The sequence below is a fragment of the Pungitius pungitius genome, chromosome 17 (genome assembly GCF_949316345.1).
Source record: "Pungitius pungitius chromosome 17, fPunPun2.1, whole genome shotgun sequence".
NCBI lineage: Eukaryota > Metazoa > Chordata > Actinopteri > Perciformes > Gasterosteidae > Pungitius > Pungitius pungitius.
In genome coordinates, this window is record NC_084916.1 from 7,567,095 (window position 1) to 7,585,226 (window position 18,132).

At 45.5% G+C, this 18,132-nt stretch overlaps 3 protein-coding genes across 3 annotated transcripts; 1 reads left to right on the plus strand and 2 right to left on the minus strand.

Annotated features, from left to right (window-relative positions):
• Positions 1–560: 560 nt before the first annotated feature.
• Positions 561–4,923, plus strand: aqp10b (aquaporin 10b). The gene is given in 8 exon segments (XM_037473488.2): positions 561–1,724; positions 1,727–1,798; positions 1,801–1,904; positions 2,777–2,903; positions 3,215–3,352; positions 3,847–3,965; positions 4,092–4,309; positions 4,724–4,923. Coding segments are annotated over 8 exon segments (1,227 nt in total). The 5' UTR covers positions 561–1,462; the 3' UTR covers positions 4,911–4,923.
• An 11-nt stretch (positions 4,924–4,934) lies between these two features.
• znf687b (zinc finger protein 687b) lies at positions 4,935–13,900 on the minus strand. The gene is made up of 10 exons (XM_037473345.2): positions 13,718–13,900; positions 10,643–12,994; positions 9,748–10,010; positions 9,474–9,658; positions 8,808–8,984; positions 8,530–8,692; positions 7,832–8,182; positions 7,533–7,633; positions 7,184–7,271; positions 4,935–7,036 (listed from the first exon to the last, which is right to left on the minus strand). Exons 2-10 carry the CDS (start codon positions 12,978–12,980, stop codon positions 6,428–6,430), a joined length of 4,275 nt encoding a protein of 1,424 aa, XP_037329242.1. The 5' UTR covers positions 12,981–12,994; positions 13,718–13,900; the 3' UTR covers positions 4,935–6,427.
• Positions 13,901–14,041: 141 nt separating this feature from the next.
• On the minus strand, positions 14,042–18,013 carry LOC119218792 (26S proteasome non-ATPase regulatory subunit 4-like). The gene is made up of 10 exons (XM_037473487.2): positions 17,882–18,013; positions 17,057–17,197; positions 16,803–16,917; positions 16,392–16,478; positions 16,186–16,254; positions 15,853–16,068; positions 15,467–15,575; positions 15,247–15,378; positions 15,108–15,160; positions 14,042–14,624 (listed from the first exon to the last, which is right to left on the minus strand). Exons 1-10 carry the CDS (start codon positions 17,905–17,907, stop codon positions 14,454–14,456), a joined length of 1,119 nt encoding a protein of 372 aa, XP_037329384.2. The 5' UTR covers positions 17,908–18,013; the 3' UTR covers positions 14,042–14,453.
• Between the last annotated feature and the right edge of the window lie 119 nt (positions 18,014–18,132).

Genomic DNA, 18,132 nt, shown 5'->3' on the forward strand with positions numbered 1-18,132 from the left:
TATGAATTTGTCAGATTTTTTCATCATGAATTGAATAATGCCTGATTGAAATCCCTATTGGATCAAAACAATGCACAATTAAAACTGCTGGGAGCTTTTAATACAATTTGCAGATGTTTTGTTTAGACTTTTTCTATACTTTTTTTTTATACTGTATTTATTACTATACTGAACCGCAGTGAATTTCAGGTGAATTCAGTGTCTCGGCGCCTTGATTCTGCCGAGATTTTAACAGCTTTTATCCCTCTAAATTGGCATCCGGCCTCCACAGGCCCTAATCACTGTAGGTCATCTAATCAAGCAATGGATCCACCTATTCTCATCGCTCTATCGTATTCCACCATAAACCCTCCTCATCCATCTCTCCAGCCTTCTCAAAATTATTCATTACATAACACGTCCTTTTATTTATTTGTGTGGCTGCAGCTTCAATCAGGTTTGTGGTTTCCTTGTGCTTCAGATGCAGAAAGAGTTTTGACTTATTTTCAATGAAAATGAAGTAATAAAAGTTCTTTCATGTGTGATATATCAAAAGGTTTCATCGCTCTTATGTTGTGAATCTGGGAGTGCAGATCGGGGGAGGTTTCCTTTGATAAAGGGCACTTTATACTCCACTTCAGAGGGAACTATTCTATTGAACTACTTTATGAAACATTCAGGAATCCTGAAGTGTGGAGCTCGCTGGTATCCTCACTCGGCTACTAACATAGTGTGGAACCTTAAACCCTAAGTCATCAGTTCCCATTAATAAAGCATTACATTTTTAAGGCTATAGTGAAGTTTAGACTCGTTCTTCTTTCAAATATCTTCATGCTTTTGTCTTCAAATGTTTAGTTGATGTCTTTGTCTACTGATTTTTTGGGATCTGTGTACCTTATCAATATGTTACCATGGCAACAGTCCTGGCAGTTATTTCATCAAGAGAGTGTGACATATCATTTTCTCATCTAAACCGTTATTTAGAAAATCTATTTTCAAAAGGCCTGGAAGAAACAACATGAACTTAAGAACACTGTGCCTGTTTTTCTTTAGAATTGAATGTGCAATTGGAAGTTCAGTGTTGCATGCAGATACTTCCAACGTTATGAGTTTTAAAGCAAACCTTGAATTATATATTTTTAAAAAGCAATCAAAGTGCATTTCCTTTGTGTAGGGTGAGCACCGTGTAGCATAATCATGCACTTTGAAGTAATTTGCTTTGTTTCCCCTTCATTTGACATGATGCATCCTGTGGAAAGATATGCTTCAAATAAACAGTGTCAATTATCTCAGTCATGAGCATAAGGGGAGTGATTATTCTTATCAGAAATGACAATGATGACTTTACAAGCACATGGTGCAAGCTAAGGACGTTTCCATCTACCGCTATTATCCCCAAGTAATTCATTCAGATGCAATGTGGCATAAAAAATACCATTACACATTACACAGCAATTCATTGGAAGCATGTGTCTTGTTTTAGATGAAATGTAACTACCAATCAAACGAGAAGAACAATCAGATGCAATTCCTGTCAGGTGACATCCCGGCCAACCTTTGCCGGGGGGCCGGAGTGGGTCCGGTGGGCAGGAGTCCAGCTCTGTGGAGTACTGGAGTACTTTCAACCATGTCAGGCAAGAAGATGTCCAGCGAAGTAAGCGACTTTCCTGCCCCGCTCACACGTGAACCATCGCCTAAGCACTGCCATAAAGTGTGTGACGTAGCTCCACCATTGAAAGGGCAGACTCAGCTCAGTCAGACGCTGTGGTTCCACACGGGTCAGATTCACCTGGCAACGGCGTCCCGACTCTGAAAGCTCACCCGAGGAAACCTCTGGGATGGAGAGGCTGCTCAAGAAATGTCAGATCAGAAGCCAACTGGTCAGGGAGTGCATGGCCGAGTGCCTTGGAGTCTATGTCCTCATTGTGAGTACTTTTTAATGGATCTAGACTTCAGTTAGTTGCATGAGACACTTTGGTACATGTAAGATGTGTCACGTGTGCATCTTTAGCATGAGCTGTGATACTAAACAATGAATTTCTCTCACCTGATCAGCAAACACACCAACAAAATATTTCATATTGTTTTCTAAAGCCACGACTTGCTTACTCGCTTGTTTTGAAGCAGATAATGAATCCACACAATGTATAACTGAGGACTTTGGCCTGGAAGAGAGAGGGGGGGTGGAGGAGGGGAGGATAAAGGCTGTGGGTGATGGATCAGGGATTTGGAACAAAGCTCTGATGTTTGTATCACAGGGCAATAAAGGTTTTGCAAATCATAAAGCAGGTTCCTTAGCACTAAAGTTTCTAAAAAATAAAAAGGGAGATTACACCCAGATAAGATAAGGCCCGTTATCTGGGCCAGACCTAAATCGAAGCTTCACAACTTACATACTTGAGTTTCCAAATGCACTCTGTACCCCTTTAATGTCTTTATTATTTCTATAATTTTCTCTTTTTGGGGCGGTATTAGTATACTAAAAAAAAAACGCACTCACCAAATAGTTATTGAAATACAAGCCTCCACCAAACGGTGGAGATGTCACTTAAGGTAGAAATTACACATTAATACTAAAACAGTGGAATGAGACAAATAAAATGCTAAATTATTGAAGTAATATTATTTTAGCATTTGACGCACACATGTATCGTATTTACAATGAATAATTAGATGTTTTTGTTGCATAATAAATACTGAGTTTTTAACGTTTTTCACACAGATTGCATGCTTTGTTTTTTCTGCTCGGGTTGAAATATATTCTTCTCCTCAAGCTCTTTGTCCTCTGTAATTCCAGCTGTTTGGATGCGGCTCCGTTGCCCAGGTGACCACGACTGAAGATAAAAAGGGACAGTACCTGTCAATCAATCTGGGTTTTGCCATGGGAGTAACTTTTGGGGTCTTTGTGTCTCGTGGAGTCTCAGGTAAGATCAGGTTTCACTTTGTCAAGTCCTCCGGTTGAGCTGGTTTGTGGGTTGGCACCATGTCAAATATGTATTTTGGCCTTAAACCATTCTGTGCTTTATTAACCAGCAGGAGGATGTTAAAGTTTATTCTTGTTTAGAGCTGGGTTGATTATTCATTCTGCAGATCAAAACATGTTGATGGCTGATGTTAAGTGTGCACGCACAGCGGTTTTTGAAGCTATTCTCATTTGCATTTCATTCCCCAGACTGTTTTTTTTTTTTTCTTATAATGAAATGTTTAATTCTTCTGGATTATTTCCGGCCATAAGGTGCCCATCTGAACCCTGCAGTCACACTGAGCCTGTGTGTTTTGGGGAGACATCCCTGGATGAAGTTGCCTTTCTACTCGTTCTTCCAAGCGCTCGGAGCCTTTCTGGCTGCAGCCACCGTCCGCCTTCAGTACTACGGTGAGTTTTAACAGTGACTACTGGAATCAGAATCCCACTCTTGGCAAGACAAACATACAATACTCAAAGTCTGTATAGGTAGAGGGTGAAAGTTTTAATCAAAGGGGAAATCAATCTGGGACAAAAACCAACCGTGCTTGTTCAATCTTTAATACTGTGTTGCATTTAGTCCCAAACCGATCCAATGCTGCAGGGGAAAACAGGTCACATTGATTGTTTGGTTATAAAACAATTGTCAACATCAGATTGACTGTGTAGTCTTTAGCAAACATGACTTCGGGTGGAGTATTTCCATCTGTGGAGTAATAAAACATTTGATGCCCCAGTTGATGCAAGATACATTCATTTCATCATCGTGGGGAAGAATCATGTCGCTCGGTGTTGTTTAAAGATTAGAGCACGAGGCAGAAGACACTTACAACCACTTATTTGTATTGTTGAAGACAACAACATAGAATATATTTCTGTGTGTGTGTGTGACGAGGTGCTTGTAGATGCCATCAGGGTGTACAGCGGAGGTGAGCTGACCGTGACGGGCCCCACTGCCACAGCGGGCATCTTCGCCACCTACCCTGCTGACTACCTCAGTGTGTGGGGAGGAATCGTGGACCAGGTCAGACATCATCACTCCCTTTTTCATTGGGACGTTTCAATCTCTTCAGTTCGATTCCAACGTCCTCGCTTTTGTTCTGAAACTCGGGGCTCAGCCGCGGTTCGTTAACAACTCAATGACCTGCAGGTGATCGGCACGGCTGCACTGCTGCTGTGTGTCCTGGCTCTCGGAGACCAGAAGAACAGCCACGTCCCTGAGGGTCTTCAGCCCGTCCTGGTGGGAGCAGCCGTGCTGGTCATTGGCATCTCGATTGGCTCCAACAGCGGCTACGCCCTCAACCCCGCCAGGGATTTTGGACCTCGGCTGTTCACGTACCTCGCTGGCTGGGGAGAGGAGGTTTTCAAGTTAGTAGTTTGACTTTTGTCTTGAGACATTCACGTGTTAATCCAAGTGTATTAGTTCAACACGTGTAGATGCATTTAAAGTTTGATTTAATAGGAGTGGAAGGAGATTTTTATTATATATATAAACTATTGCAGGTGGAAATAATGCATTAATACTGACTGTAATACACTATGTAGGGAGTGTCGTTCTTTAAAGGGATTCTGACTAGAAAACAATATTATATTCTAATATCTTTCAGTCAAACTTCAAGGGTCCCGTCAATTCACCTTCCCCCTCTTCCAAATTCATAGCGTTTTAGCCCGGTTCCCCTCAACCTAGGAGTAGGTGGTCGGTGCATATGCATGTCTGAGGTTGCAGATAAATAATGTCTGTAAGGATCACTGGAAAGTCTGATTGCGTCCAACCCTTTGCAGGGCTGGAGGTGGTTGGTGGTGGGTGCCCATAGTGGCTCCCTGTGGTGGGGCGCTGCTGGGAACTCTGATCTACGAGTTGATGATTGAAGTCCACCATCCTCTCAGTCTATCTGAAGAACAGATGCCATGTCAGGAGCCCACTGAGAGCAAGATGGGACTGGAGCTGGGGGGGTTGGAGAAAGACTGAAAAAACCACTCAGTGGTAAATGAAGCTGTCTCAAAGAAGACAAACGGTTGAATTGAGTAAATGCTACTTAAGGTGTTTATACCCATTGCAGTGGTCTGCATACATGTTTACTGGTTCACTGGAACAAGCAGATCGGTTCTCACAATGTGAAGGAAGCGAAAGAAGCTGCAAACAAAACCCTCCAATCTGCAGATGAACCAGATGCATGAGTCAATCTTCTCTTTTACACATTTATTTTGAAAACAGCACAAAAGTGTAATGCATTTAAGCAAGCAGACCACAACCATGGAAAGAAAATGACATGAAATTTCCACTATTGAACTATATAAATATGATACAATGACATATAAAAGATGCAAACAAAAATAAATCCACTCTTAGGCCTCCACCATGTGACCGCGAAGAATGTTTTGGAAACGTGAAATGTGAGTACAGCAAGCACTGAATCTGTAGATAAAAAAAAAAACTGTCTCAAAGAGATAAATGTTTGTATTCATACACATTAAGACAACACAACCTCCCGTATCTCCCTCTGCTTTGTAATTACAACGTATAGCTACCTCTGGGAGGGACTTCTTTTAAATTGTTTGGAGAAAAAAAAGGGAACAGTACAAGTACAAATACTATACGTATTCACATTATCATAGCAAGTTACTAAAACCAGAAGGATTTCTTTTAGTGTAATATTTATTTACATGGAAAAACCTACACATTCTACTGGCAGGAAGCCTGGCCTCTCTTCTTCTTCTTCTTCTTCTAGCTTAACGATTAACAACACACACTGTTCACACTACACAGGTTACGAACCTCCAGTAACCTTGTCTCCAAATGAAATGCCATCAGAGACCCATCTCATGTCTCTGGATGCAACCGACTCACACAAATACCAACAGCAGTAATGTGTTTCGTAATAAATAAATATTCTAGCAACATAAAAATCAGTGTTAGATTCTCCCAAACCTCCCCTTCATGCGTCAGAGGTCTTGAGATCAGTTTTAAAAGTTTTTGGAGCTGTTAAAACCCATCTCACCGCGGGAAAAATGGCAGCGGACTTGCGAATGAGTGTGAATACCACAAACAATGGGTCGGGTACAAAAATATCGGCACTACAGTGAGAGGTGTACGTATTTAAGTGCGTTCTGAGGAAAATCAAACAGGTGGCTACAGTCAGGGCAGAGTGATTGAGATGGGTGGACGAGACGCATCAAACACAGTACGGCTGATATATAAATGCTTTACTCGGGGGGGGGGGGGGGGGGCTGGGGCTGGGGCTGGGGCTGTTCCAGCGTCTTTTCATCGAGAGTCTATCACAGGTGTGTTCAGGTCAGTGACCAGTAAGATGATCAAACATGCAGTTACAATCGCACGGAACAGGTGCTGTAGATTAGAGAAAAAGGACGTTTATGGTGGCTTAAAAAAAAAATATTAAAAAAGACTGCGCAGGACGTTTCACCTCAGGATCAACATTCATATTCTCCCGGCCCACCTCCTCGCTGGGAGCGAGTGTCAGTGCCTCCCTACTGGGGCTTGTCCGTCTTGTGTGCGGTGAGGAAGGCCATGCCGTGGGTCCTGAAGTGGGTGTTGAGGTCCGAGGCCTTGTCGAAGCGCCGGCCGCACACCTTGCAGATCAGATTCCCGTCCGCGTCCTCGCCCTGCGCCTGGGGGGAGCCGCCGGAGGGGGAGCCGCCAGAGGGGGAGCCGTGGGTGCGCGTCGGGCCGCGGTCCGCCTCGCCGTGGGTGTCTCGCACGCGGTGAGTGATGAAGCGGTGCCTGCTGAGAGAGCCGGCGGACGCGAAGCACACGCCGCACTGCAGGCACTGGAAGGAGGCGGTGTCGGCCCGGTGCTGGGGGATGTGCCGCTGGAACTCCGCCCCGTCCTCGGTGGAGAAGCCGCAGGGGACGCAACGGAAAACGTTGTCTTCCTCCTCCAGCTCGTTGGGTGCCGACGACGTGGTCGCGGCGGACCCCCTGGTTCTCTTCGCGGGGCCCGGGGCGCCTTCCTCGGTGGCGTTTTCTTCCTCGTCCCCCGCCTTGGCCCCGGGGGGGGCGCCCTCGCCGTCCTGTTCCGAGGAGCTGCCTGGTCCTTCTCCCCCTGTGGCGGCTCGCTTCCTGGTCATGGGTCTTTCCTGATTAAACGAAAAAAGGTAGAGGGGGACTAAACGTACATTTTAGATCTTAACTGTACTTTTATTCAAATTATTCAATGTGTGTGTTGTAGTATGGAATTGGGACCCAGCTTTATCTTATCAGACATATGAGCTATCTAGTCTCACCTGTCCATCTGTGGTTCTGTGATGGAGCCGAATATGCTTGTCCAGTAAAAACCGACTTCCAAAGGTGCGTTTCCCTTCAGTGCAATATCTGAAAGACAATCACGCTGGTTAAATCTGCTCTATTGATACGCTGTTTGATTGATTTTTAAATTCCAATTTCAAAGTAAAAGGAAAATCACACACCTTTTAATAACACATCTCTTACATCAGTTTTATGGTTAAAGAATTGAGACCAAGACACATGCTGAAGCAATTCACAAGTACGCTAACATAGCAAACAAGGATTTTTCTTTTCTAGCCAAACTATAGTAATGGGTTAGTTTGTGATCTTTGACTGCGAGTAACTCACTGGCAATGGAAGACTCTTTTGTTGCCCTCATGAATGACGCGCTCGTGACGTCTCAGGCTGGAAGACGTGCTGAACGTGCCTCCACAAATACGGCAAGGAAACTTTGACGGCACGCAGACGAGCACAAGGAGAAAGATCAGATTAAAATTTTTTAAAAAGACAGTGAGTCCCAGTTAAATGTGCTCCAGTGCAAACAGGAAATGAATAGCTTTCCTCTGCTTTTAGAAATTGGTGCACTACCTGTAATCACAGGGTTCAACACAATGGGGTATAGCGGTTATAGCGGTAGTGTGCCACACCTTGCCGTGCTCCGTCCTCACGTGACTCAGATAGTCTTCGTTGTCAGTGAAGGTGGACTGACACTGTGGGCAGGTCCACTCGGTCTGCGCGGGGGGTTGACTGCTGCCGCCCGCGGCCGAGTTCCCCCCCGGAGCCCCGTAGTCCTCGTCCGCATCATCCTCGTCTTCGTCGTCCTCCTCGTCCTCCTCCTCCCGTTCCCGCCCCCAGTCCTCTCCATCAGAGTTGTCTGGTTTCCCAGAGGGTTTGGATTTGAGGCCCGATGGGCCGGAAGTGTTGGTCGGCGCCGAGGGGGGGTTGGAGGCATCGGGCGGAGTCTCCGTCTGTTTGGCTGAAGGTCCTCTGTGAGCCGTCTGAGACGTGGCGACAGTTAAGTGGGACAAATGGAGAGTCTAGATTAAATTCATAAACTAAAGTCAAATAGGCAAAAAAAGAGAGGCTCTGACTCCCTTTAAAGAGAACTGTTCCTGGGGTAGAATTTAGGACTAAGTCATTGGGAGGAGCCTTGCTAAGGCAAATGTGAGAAAAGGCTGTATGCCTCTGTTGACACCACATTCACTGAAAAAACTTAAAGGCAGAAGGATAATTCACAATTTGCATTCACAATGTACAATAGGATACCTATTTCAACTTAATATCTTAAAGCTATAAACCTCTACATTTGTACTGATTTGCCACTACTTTGAAAATATAAACACACCTTAATGTGCTCCATCATTGATCCTTTCTGGGCGTAGAGTTTGGTGCAGTCAGGACACTTGAACACATGCACTTTTTGCTTTGCTAAATGAGTATCAAAGTGCATGTACAGCAAGGGCTTTTGGGTAAAAACTGTATCACACATCACACACTTGTAGATCATTCTGCAAAAGGACAAAAACAATACAGGTATTTTAGAGGATCAATTTCCAATTGTGTGAGCATCATTTTCAGACAGCCTCTAAAGATCTTCTTCCGATGATTTTCTCGGATACGTACTTGGCCTGTCCTCCAGTGAGTGTCGGGTGCTGGGTGCTGATGTGGCTCTGTGCGCTGGGGGAAGACTTGAAGGCCATGGGGCAGCTGGGGCACTTGTGGAAGACCTCGCAGTGAGCCGTCTGAATGTGTGACTTGATGGAGTTCAACCCTCCAAACACGACCTGGCAGCTTGAGCACCTGTACAGAGTATGTTGTATTATGGCTCTAGTGCAGCACCAACGTGTTTAATCTGTGTCAGAGGTGTACTCCCTGAAACAGCCACATTCGAAAACATCTCAAATTACACCAGTAGCTGCAGAAGGATCATTGGCAAACTTCGAAGTAAGTCAATTCAAAGAAAAACATCCCTTCTGTTGCACAAAGAGAAGCCAATTTTCACATAGCTTGCTGAACTCCAGAACTTTTGGAGGTTCTGCAGTAAAACCAATTATTGACACTACACGAGACCAAATTTTGTAAAGTTTAGAACAGCAGTTGAATAATTTGGAGATGTGTGATTCTTTTCTAAATTATTTGATATATGAATTTTAACCACAGGCTAAATTTAAGTGAGGAGAGCATTCAAGCTCACCCCAAAATTTTTAAATGTTCCTCAAATTTCCACGGATAAGCCATTATTCAGCATTTGTTAACGTCTTAATGATGTTTGGGGAAATGTCTCCACACCTGTATCCAATGCGCCGTGCAAAGTGCAGACATGCCTCCTCCAGGTGGGTCTGGAAGCTGGCCTGCTTTGCAGTGCCCCCACACTCAGGACATACATGAGGCGCTCTGTGTTTATGGACTCTCTGGTGGGCTGACACGGCGCAGGAGTTGGGCAGCATCATGGGAGGCGAGCATTGCGTGCATGTCTGAAACAGAAAAAGATGAATATCAAACAATCGATCACCAGCATTTCCCACCGTCAGGTATGAGCAGCATCAATTCAAAAAAGTCTCACGGAGTTGGGAGCAGCTCTGATCTGCTGGAAGTGGGTAACCAGCTCAGCCTTGCTGGAGAATTGCGATTGGCACTCCGGACATTTAAAGCCGTTGTACTGCAACCCCTCGGCCTTCTTGCAAGGAAGGGGCATAAGTGCTTGGGGGCCCTGGGGTGCGCGGCGGACCGGGCGAGGCGGAGCTGTGGCTGGAGATGAGGCCTCCTTCATTGGGCTGGAGCTGGCAGAGACGGCGGTGCCCCCGGACGTGGTGGAAGGAGAGGAGACTGGGGGAGGCACAAGAGGTGAGCAATCGGAGGAGACGGATGAATCCCGGATGAAGATGAATCATGTTATAAGACTAACCTATTGCTGTGGTTCTTTCATGATTACTCAAAAACTAGAAAAAATTCCAAAACATCTGGTTCCCGCTTTTTGAATACTTGCATGTTATATCAAGCCTGTGTTTTTTCAGGTCTAATGTATGATAAAAGATTGAATTAATTTTGTTTTGCCAAATTTTTGATGGATATTTTCACTAATTTACAGTCTTCACAAAACCCAAGGCAATTGACAGCATGAGCCTTAGCTATTGAATGTTAGCCTTAGCCTTAAAGCACTCAACACACTGCATGTAAAACTTATATTATGGTTGCAACAAACAGTCAATTGCTTCATCGTTGACCAACAAAAGATTGATGAACAATTATTTAAAATAAAATCCTCCATATATTCATATGGCGTTTAATTGAATATCTTATTCGCTTTCGACTCATAGATGGATAAAACAAGCCCATTGAAGTAAGTCCTGAGAGATTAATTAGTTATTTTTAGACCAAAATAATTAGATCAATCATATACCTAAAAAAAAACATCAACTGGCAGTGAAAATAATGGTACGCTGTGACCTCTTTCTTACCACCGATGGGTGTTATGTCCTGCTGTCCGATCATCTGCTCTACAGTGACTGGCCTCATGACCAGGTGCGAGCACTGCATGACCAGCCCGCGCTCCTTGTGCTCCCTGGCGTGCAGCAGCAGGCTGCACTTATTGAAGAAAGCCAGCCGCTTAGCACAGTGGTTGCAGGTCACCTCGATCCGGAGCGATCGCCTGTCATAGTGTCGAGCCAGGCTGCGCTCCAGGGCGAAAGCATCCCCGCACTCCAGGCAGCGGTACCCGGTGGCTGGGAGAGGGAGACCCCACTCGGGTGGCGGAGGTGCTGAGAGGTCAGGCTTGTAGCTCGGTAAAAGGTTCTTGCTGTTCAGGATCTTGTTAAAAGCCTCCACCAGGCTCGACTGGCTGCGGGAGATAACGGCCCCCGTGCTGTTGACGATGGAGGCGGGCTTGTTTGGCTGCAGGGTGCCACCTACGATGGTGCTGCCACCTCCGTTGGCTGTCTTTGCCGTGGATGTACGCACACTGATCCCGCCAGCAGCTACTGAGAACTTGGGAGATGAGGTCACGGCGGGGGTTGCGGGCAGAGCGGCCGATTTAGTGATGCTGACAGCAGTGGCGGAGACCTTGGTCTTGTCGGATGCAGCCATTTTGTTTTGGACCTTGGTGGCGGCAGCTAGCATCACACTGCTGGCAGCCAGTGTAGACACAGGAAGAGCATTGAGAGCACTTACTTTCTGGGAGGTTGTCGTGATATGAGCTTGGGAAGCTTCAAGTTTTTGGGCCTTGTTTCCCAACACCTTACGTTCCCCGGTTTGAGCTTTGGGGTCCAGACCTTTTCCTGCAGCACCGCCTTTAGGAGCCACCCTCGTCACAGTTCTGGTGATTCCGCCTGTGGAGGTTTTAATCGTTTTTATTCTGACTTTTAGCGGGCGGGCCGGAGCTCCCGAGGCAGCGGGCGCCGGGACGCCTGCTTCCCCTCCATCAGTGGACAGGGATTTAGGCTTACCATTGTCTATCTCCATCTTCTCCTCAGTTGTTCTCCCATTTTCTCCCTTGTCCGCTTTGCCATCGGGGACCTTTTCTATCCCATTACCCACCTCCATCTCTTCCTCTTCCTCTTTGGGCTCCCGCAGTTCAGTATGAGGAGGAGTGGAGGCCAACGCAGGGCTGGAGCACCTCTTTGCTGCGGCTTGCGTGGTTGATTTTGGCATCTCTGGTTCAGGACTCTCTGGTGAGTCTCTTTCTTCTATGACATGTTCTGGATGTCTGTCCTCCAGCTGGGGACTGTCCTTTGAGCCTGACTGGGGTGTTGATGAAGTCAGAGATGGCACTGAAGGAGTGTCCCCGGGTTTAGGATGAGACGCAGCCGAAGACGTGGGCTGCCTTGAGTCAGACTTGTAGCGGCGGCTCAGCTGAGGGCAAGTCGGCGAGTCTGGGCTCTCTTGGATCACCAGTGGACTCCCCAAATCAGGGTCAGAATCCTCCTCATCCTCCATCAGCTGGTGCTGAAATCTGGTGGGGCCACCTTTGGGAGCGCCGTTAAACGGCTGTGATGAGTGCAGCGTGTGTGAAGTCAGGGCAGAGGGTGGAGTGGGAAGCAAAGGCTTGGAAGAGGAAAAGAACGGCAAGGCTAGTCCGACGGCGCCCCCTGCAGCTAGGGGAGACGACCCAGCCGATAGAGAGGAAGATAAAGGTAATGATGCCTTCACGCCATCTGCCCTCTCTTGACCTGTATCCTGCTGCTGCTGGTGTTGCTGCTGCAGGAGCTGCATCTTCCTGGCCCGGCCCACCGGATCTCCAGACCCCTGTGCCACAAGCGGTTTAAGTCGGTTGAAAATGTTCCCGCCCTGCTTATGAGACTTGGCCGCGCCAGCAGCCGGTGCTTCTGAAGACACTTTAGGGTTGTTTGTTGACCACGGCGCACCGTTGGACTGGGTCTGGCTCAGGGCGAGAGGCGTGGACACACCAGACGCCCCAAAACCGTTGTGGTTAAGAGCCTCAGATTCAGCCGTCCCAGGGGCACACGCACCTAATCTCGGACCCACATCTACCCCTGCGATCACATCAATGGGGTCCTGGTCCGTGTCTCCCTCCTCTCCATCAGCAGTATCAAGACAGACTTTATTCTTCACAATCACACTAACAATTGAGGTGTCCGCCTGGGGGTCTGAGGGACTCTGCGGTCTCAAGGATGACCCAACTCCCACCACACCGTCCGGCTTTCCCAGAGGTGCACCTGCAGCTCCATGGGGCCCCTCTGCCTCGTCTGGGGCAGACTGGATGGCCTCTTTGGCGTCTATGTCAGGAATGTCAAATGCTGCCAATAGGTCATCAAAATCTGGAGTCTTCATGTCCCCCATACCGGGATTAACTCCTGCGAAACCAAGAATGGACAGACTTAGCAACAGAAGACATCAACATAATTCTGCCTAATGTTGTGCATCAACCTCTGCTCTTCCTAGCTAGCATAATGATGTATGCTATGAAACCCTTACATGCGATATTATCAGAATCTGTAAAATGGTTTTATATGTTCGAGGTACACTCGGCGCATGCACCATCTTGCATGCACTTTCGTTTGACATGGATCAACAAGCGACAGCAGGTTAGCTTGGTACCAGGGGAGGTAGTGAAGCTATCGGGGTCCTGCACTAGCATTCGGGTTAGCCAGCTAGCGCGATAGCCGCGGCGTTACTGCAACCAACCCCTCCTCTGGTAACAGGTTCAGCGCCCGGTTGCATTGAATTGGAACCAATGCCCGTGACGCTTGTAGCGCGTGACAGGCTTTGGGGTCGTAGACCTTCGATAAACCGTTCGGCCGGACTGCGCCTCGGAGCAGCTACTTCGGACATTTGGAGCAAGCGATGTTCCTTCCCGGCTGAGGATGGCTAGCTGGCCGCTGAGCTCCAGCCGAGACAGAGGGGTCATTTAGCTAACTAGCTAGCGTTCGCCATTTAAAAAAAACAACTGGAGCCATTCGCTGAGGTATGGTCTGACAGCAATAACAATCAGGGGATCGTTGGGTCGACGATGTCACAAAAGAGGATGGTTGGGATGGGGATTTTCGTTTAATGTTCCATGTATTTTGATTGTTTACCTGGATATGCGATTCCCGACTATCCTAGCTCGTTTTCAGCTGAAAATGCAGTGCTTCCTGTCACGTGACCAGGGACAACCTATCAGGCTAAGATAGTGTTGGAAAAATGCATGGAGGATGCTGCAGACGACACGTACATTTATTTCTACTCTTAAGTCACATTAAACATTTCTACAGGTCATTACCGAACGATTATTAACATCATGCAAAACCGTTTGAAGTTCGGACGGTGGTTTCTTAATACACCCCTTTGTCTCCCAAACCATTCTCAGCACTGTCAACAATGAGGTGCTGATAGCAACAAAAACACCAAAATGCAACACATATACACAATGATTTTATTGCAAAAACACACATACATGACAGGAGTGTGGCTGTGTCTGTTTAAGCGCCTGTCATGACAAATTCTTGCTCATCGGAAAGGTCAATTATACCATGTAGACAAAATGTAGGGTAAAGGCAATTTAACAGGAGGCCCTGCATCTTAAGCATATTACATTTTTAGGATGAAATCAATTTATATTAGAGGGTATTCAGATTTGACACTAGTCATTCTATACTTTATTACTGTTATATCAGTGTTTCTGACAGAAAACAATGGTATTAAATGTCTAATACTCGGCTATCAGTCCGATGATGCATCAGCAATATTTTGGTATATTAAAGTAATCCTGCAATTGTTCGTTTATTTCTTTTCTATCCAATGTTTGAAGACTGTGTCCATCTTGTGTGCCCCTCACTTCTTTTTCTTTTCATCCTTTTTGCCTTCTGGCTTGTTTCCTGTCTGGGAGGCCAGGGAACCCATGGCGTTGCGGATGGCCTCGTTGTTGGGGTCGACACCAGGAAGGTTCTCCAAGACGCTCTGAAGAAACTCTGGGTCTTGCATTACATCATAGTCATCTTCCTCCTGTTCAATTACATTAGAGGATACAATTGATTAGGACTTTTGTGGTTTTAAGATACCCAAACTGTCTGCTCACCTTGATTTAAAATATTCTTAGGTGGATGAACCCACGTATTGCAATGTAATTTCCCCCATATTAGCTTATCCAATTATTTTCCAATAGAAAATGTCCTATACTGTCCAGCGTTGCTGCAAGTATATGTTGATTCGACTTACCATTAGTGGCAAACAAAAAACACAATACAATGTTTACACTAAATCCACCGTAGGAGTCACAGGTTTCTGTATAGACATGTGCCTTTGAAATTTACGAACCACATATTTTCTAAAACGGTTGCTTATTTGTTCTTACTAATTGATAATTCATTTATTTTCAGAACGATCAGGCAAGAAATAAGTCGTTCACCCTTTCCACCTCTATTCAGGATACAAGTGGGACTGGTGAGCCCCATTTAATAATTATTCCTTTAAAACATGGTTACTCACCTTGGCAGATTCTGCAGTATCCATGGGGGCTGCTGTGTCCATTTCTCCATACTCTGTCCAAAAACAAGGGAAAATAACTTCTCTTAGAACATAACAGCAATTAGATTGCCCATAAATTACCGCAAACTATGGAACTCACCTTCCCCGGCAAGAGACATCTGCATAGCGTAGGCTATCTGCTCCTCCTCTGTCATGCTGCTGAAGTCAGGAAGTACAGGTGCACCACTCTCAGGTTGAGATACAGACATCTTCAATAAGGCCTCCTCTGATTCTGTGAGAGAAATTGATCAAAACTGTCATTCTATCAAATACTCACAATTATAATGAACCGCCATATTTGTTAATTATCCAACAATTACCATCTGCACTGGGTGTGGGCATGCCTGCATCTGCTGCAGAGGCAACAGAAGCTCTGCGGGCCTCCTCCTCCTGCCTCTGTCGCTGCTCCTCCATTGATACTCGCAGGGCCTAAAGGAATCAGTGAGAAATGAAGGAAAGAGGCAGCACTTCAAGCTCTAAAACTGAAAATGTTATTGCAACTAAGTCAACATGTACTGGAGATCTCAAATATGTTGCATTCTTGGTCTGTTTCAAGGCTGGCCATTGCTTATCATTCTATTTGCAGCAGTGTGGATTTATTGATACATATCTTTGCTATATAAACAGCATGTCTCACATTACCCTTGTGTTAGGTACCGGTTTAAAGTATTTTCTAGGACTAAACTAGAATATATATATAGCTTACCAGGGCAAGTTCTGGATCTGCACTGGGATCCACACCAAACTCAAAGTCACTTGCACCCAGACCCATCATAGAGCCTCCTTCACCAGCCAAGATGGGAGAGGAGAGCAGCGCATCAGCCAGACTGGGTCCTGGAGGGACTGTAACCAGGTGGGAACCAGTCCCCTCCTTCCCATTCAAAGTGTTTATAAAAGCAGTCAGCTTCTCTGTGTTGAGCTCCTGAATAAACAGTTGGTAGATAGAGGATAGGTTAGTTTAAAACTTTGGAAATGGTAATAATTACATAATGCTCTGCCTTATAGCAGTGTAAGGGTAGCTAAACTAAGACGTCCTCACCTCTTCACCAAAGTTGATAATATCCACATTCACTTTCTCTTTTTTCAAGCGCTTTGCCAACTTGACAAGCTGCAGAATCAGCAGGTGGAACAGTAGAAGGTTGAGATGGAGAAAGGTCATACATTGGCATGGACATGAATGTGTTAAACAGATGTATAATTAGTAGGAAAATATTTGTGATTGGGACAAAATGGCTTTAAACTCACATCTTTTTCATTATCCTCCACGGGGCTCCCAACAAAGGCAATGATCCTCATCTTGTGGTTTTTCCCTTGTCTGTGTTTTAGAGCCAGCTACACACACAAAACAAATATGGCAACTCAAAAACTGCTGCTGCACTAAAACGGTCTTCTATATAAATGAATCACTAGGTATAGCCTATTAAAGCTATGCTAGGAAATGTTGTAATTTAATATAATCTGAATTACAAAATTCAATCTGTGCCAGTCATAGGATTGCAATGAATCCGTCCCACCATTGGCTGTCCTCCCTTTCTGTCTACCTGTACCAACAATCACAATCGTCATTTACACAGTTTCTGGTTTCTCAAGATTACCAATCAAATATTTCAGCTTGAAACAAATGCTTAAAAGTGGAACAAAATCTAAGTTACACACATGAGCCACTCTGATCCCGGTGCAGAAGCAGATCTTTCCTTTGGGCTGGATGGCATGCAGTTTGGACAAGAGGCGACCCGAATCTGGTGTCAGCGTATTCAGAACCTCACAGTTACTGCATGACAACAAAAACAAAGCATCCACGTCTATCAGTCATCGGCCACCAAGTACAACAAAACTAATTGTGCTCTTAAGTGTTGCTGTGAGGGTGAACACGTGTAGAACCTGTCGCCTTTTGTATCAGAATAACCTACTTTGCCATAGTGATGAGGCCCACGTTGTTTTCTGGATTGCTTCGTGTTTTGGAGTGGCAAACAATGTTGACGGCATCTTGTTGAGCTTGTAGTCTCGTTGGTAGAAAGTCTCCATTTCTCATGTATTCACTGTTGTCCACACTGTGGGGGGAATAGAGGTTCAACGTGGATCTGATGACGTGAACGCGTTAACGTTATATATGTTACGTTAGGCTGCTAACCAGCGGACATGTCATTCCCACGTCAACCAGAAACAGAGCTAACGTTAGTTAGCATAGGCCTCGTGACTAGTTTTATGTCAGTATTACATTTAATTAATCTTCACAATCAGCTCCACGGGAGAAGTTAGCCCTCCTTGTCGGGGAAGTACATTCACCGTGTTAAATAGAGTTAAAATGCTGTCGTGACGGTCATAACACAGCCTTAGCACGGCGGGCTAACGATAGCAAAGTGGTGATTCAACAGAAAGTCACCGGTCGAAACAATTGTGTCATCGGAAAATCCTTTGAATAAAATCTATAAAGTTTAAAACTGTATTGTAAAGTAAGTCATTTAGGAATGTAACTTTAGTCATGTGACACATTTAGCGAGACATACTTTTAATAAAACAGCAAATCTAAGCTACTTTAGCTGCAATGACTCAGCCGGGCGACACTGCGTTAGCCGGGCTAACCGTCCACAGTGAACTATCGATCCCCTCAACCGGGACATTTGCTCATAAATTCAGATTAAAGATCGACTAGACCGAGAGATCCTTTATTTTGTCTACGTTAGAACCGCTTACAAATCCACAAGCACAAAAAATGACATTTGTAGGCTTCTTACCAGACCATGGTACTTTCGAGCCCCATTTTGGAAACTTCTTGTTGCTGTCTGTCGTAATCGTGCAACCTCCGCCGCTATTGGAGAAGGACTGAACAAAGCGAAAGGAGATTGGCCAGTATTTTTGGCCTAATATTATTTTACTCATTTTCAATTTTTTTTCACTTACAAACCTTTTCAGTTTCTTCTTCTTTTTTTCTAAATTAAAAACGTTTATCGCCTTGCTTTTACTCAGATGGCATACAATCAAATCT

What these genes read in the sequence shown, in the direction of transcription:
- znf687b (XM_037473345.2), bottom strand. Translation starts at nt 12,980, where the DNA reads ATGGGGGACATGAAGACTCCAGATTTTGATGACCTATTGGCAGCATTT. An exon ending in CAATGATGGAGCACATTAAG is followed by an intron (nt 8,183 to 8,529) that starts GTGTGTTTATAT and finishes GCCACGTCTCAG; the next exon opens with ACGGCTCACAGAGGACCTTC. An exon ending in AAAAGAGTCTTCCATTGCCA is followed by an intron (nt 7,272 to 7,532) that starts GTGAGTTACTCG and finishes ATTGTCTTTCAG; the next exon opens with ATATTGCACTGAAGGGAAAC.
- LOC119218792 (XM_037473487.2), bottom strand. Translation starts at nt 17,907, where the DNA reads ATGGGGCTCGAAAGTACCATGGTCTG. An exon ending in GGCCTCATCACTATGGCAAA is followed by an intron (nt 16,918 to 17,056) that starts GTAGGTTATTCT and finishes GTTGTCATGCAG; the next exon opens with TAACTGTGAGGTTCTGAATA. An exon ending in CAGATCCAGAACTTGCCCTG is followed by an intron (nt 15,576 to 15,852) that starts GTAAGCTATATA and finishes TGATTCCTTTAG; the next exon opens with GCCCTGCGAGTATCAATGGA.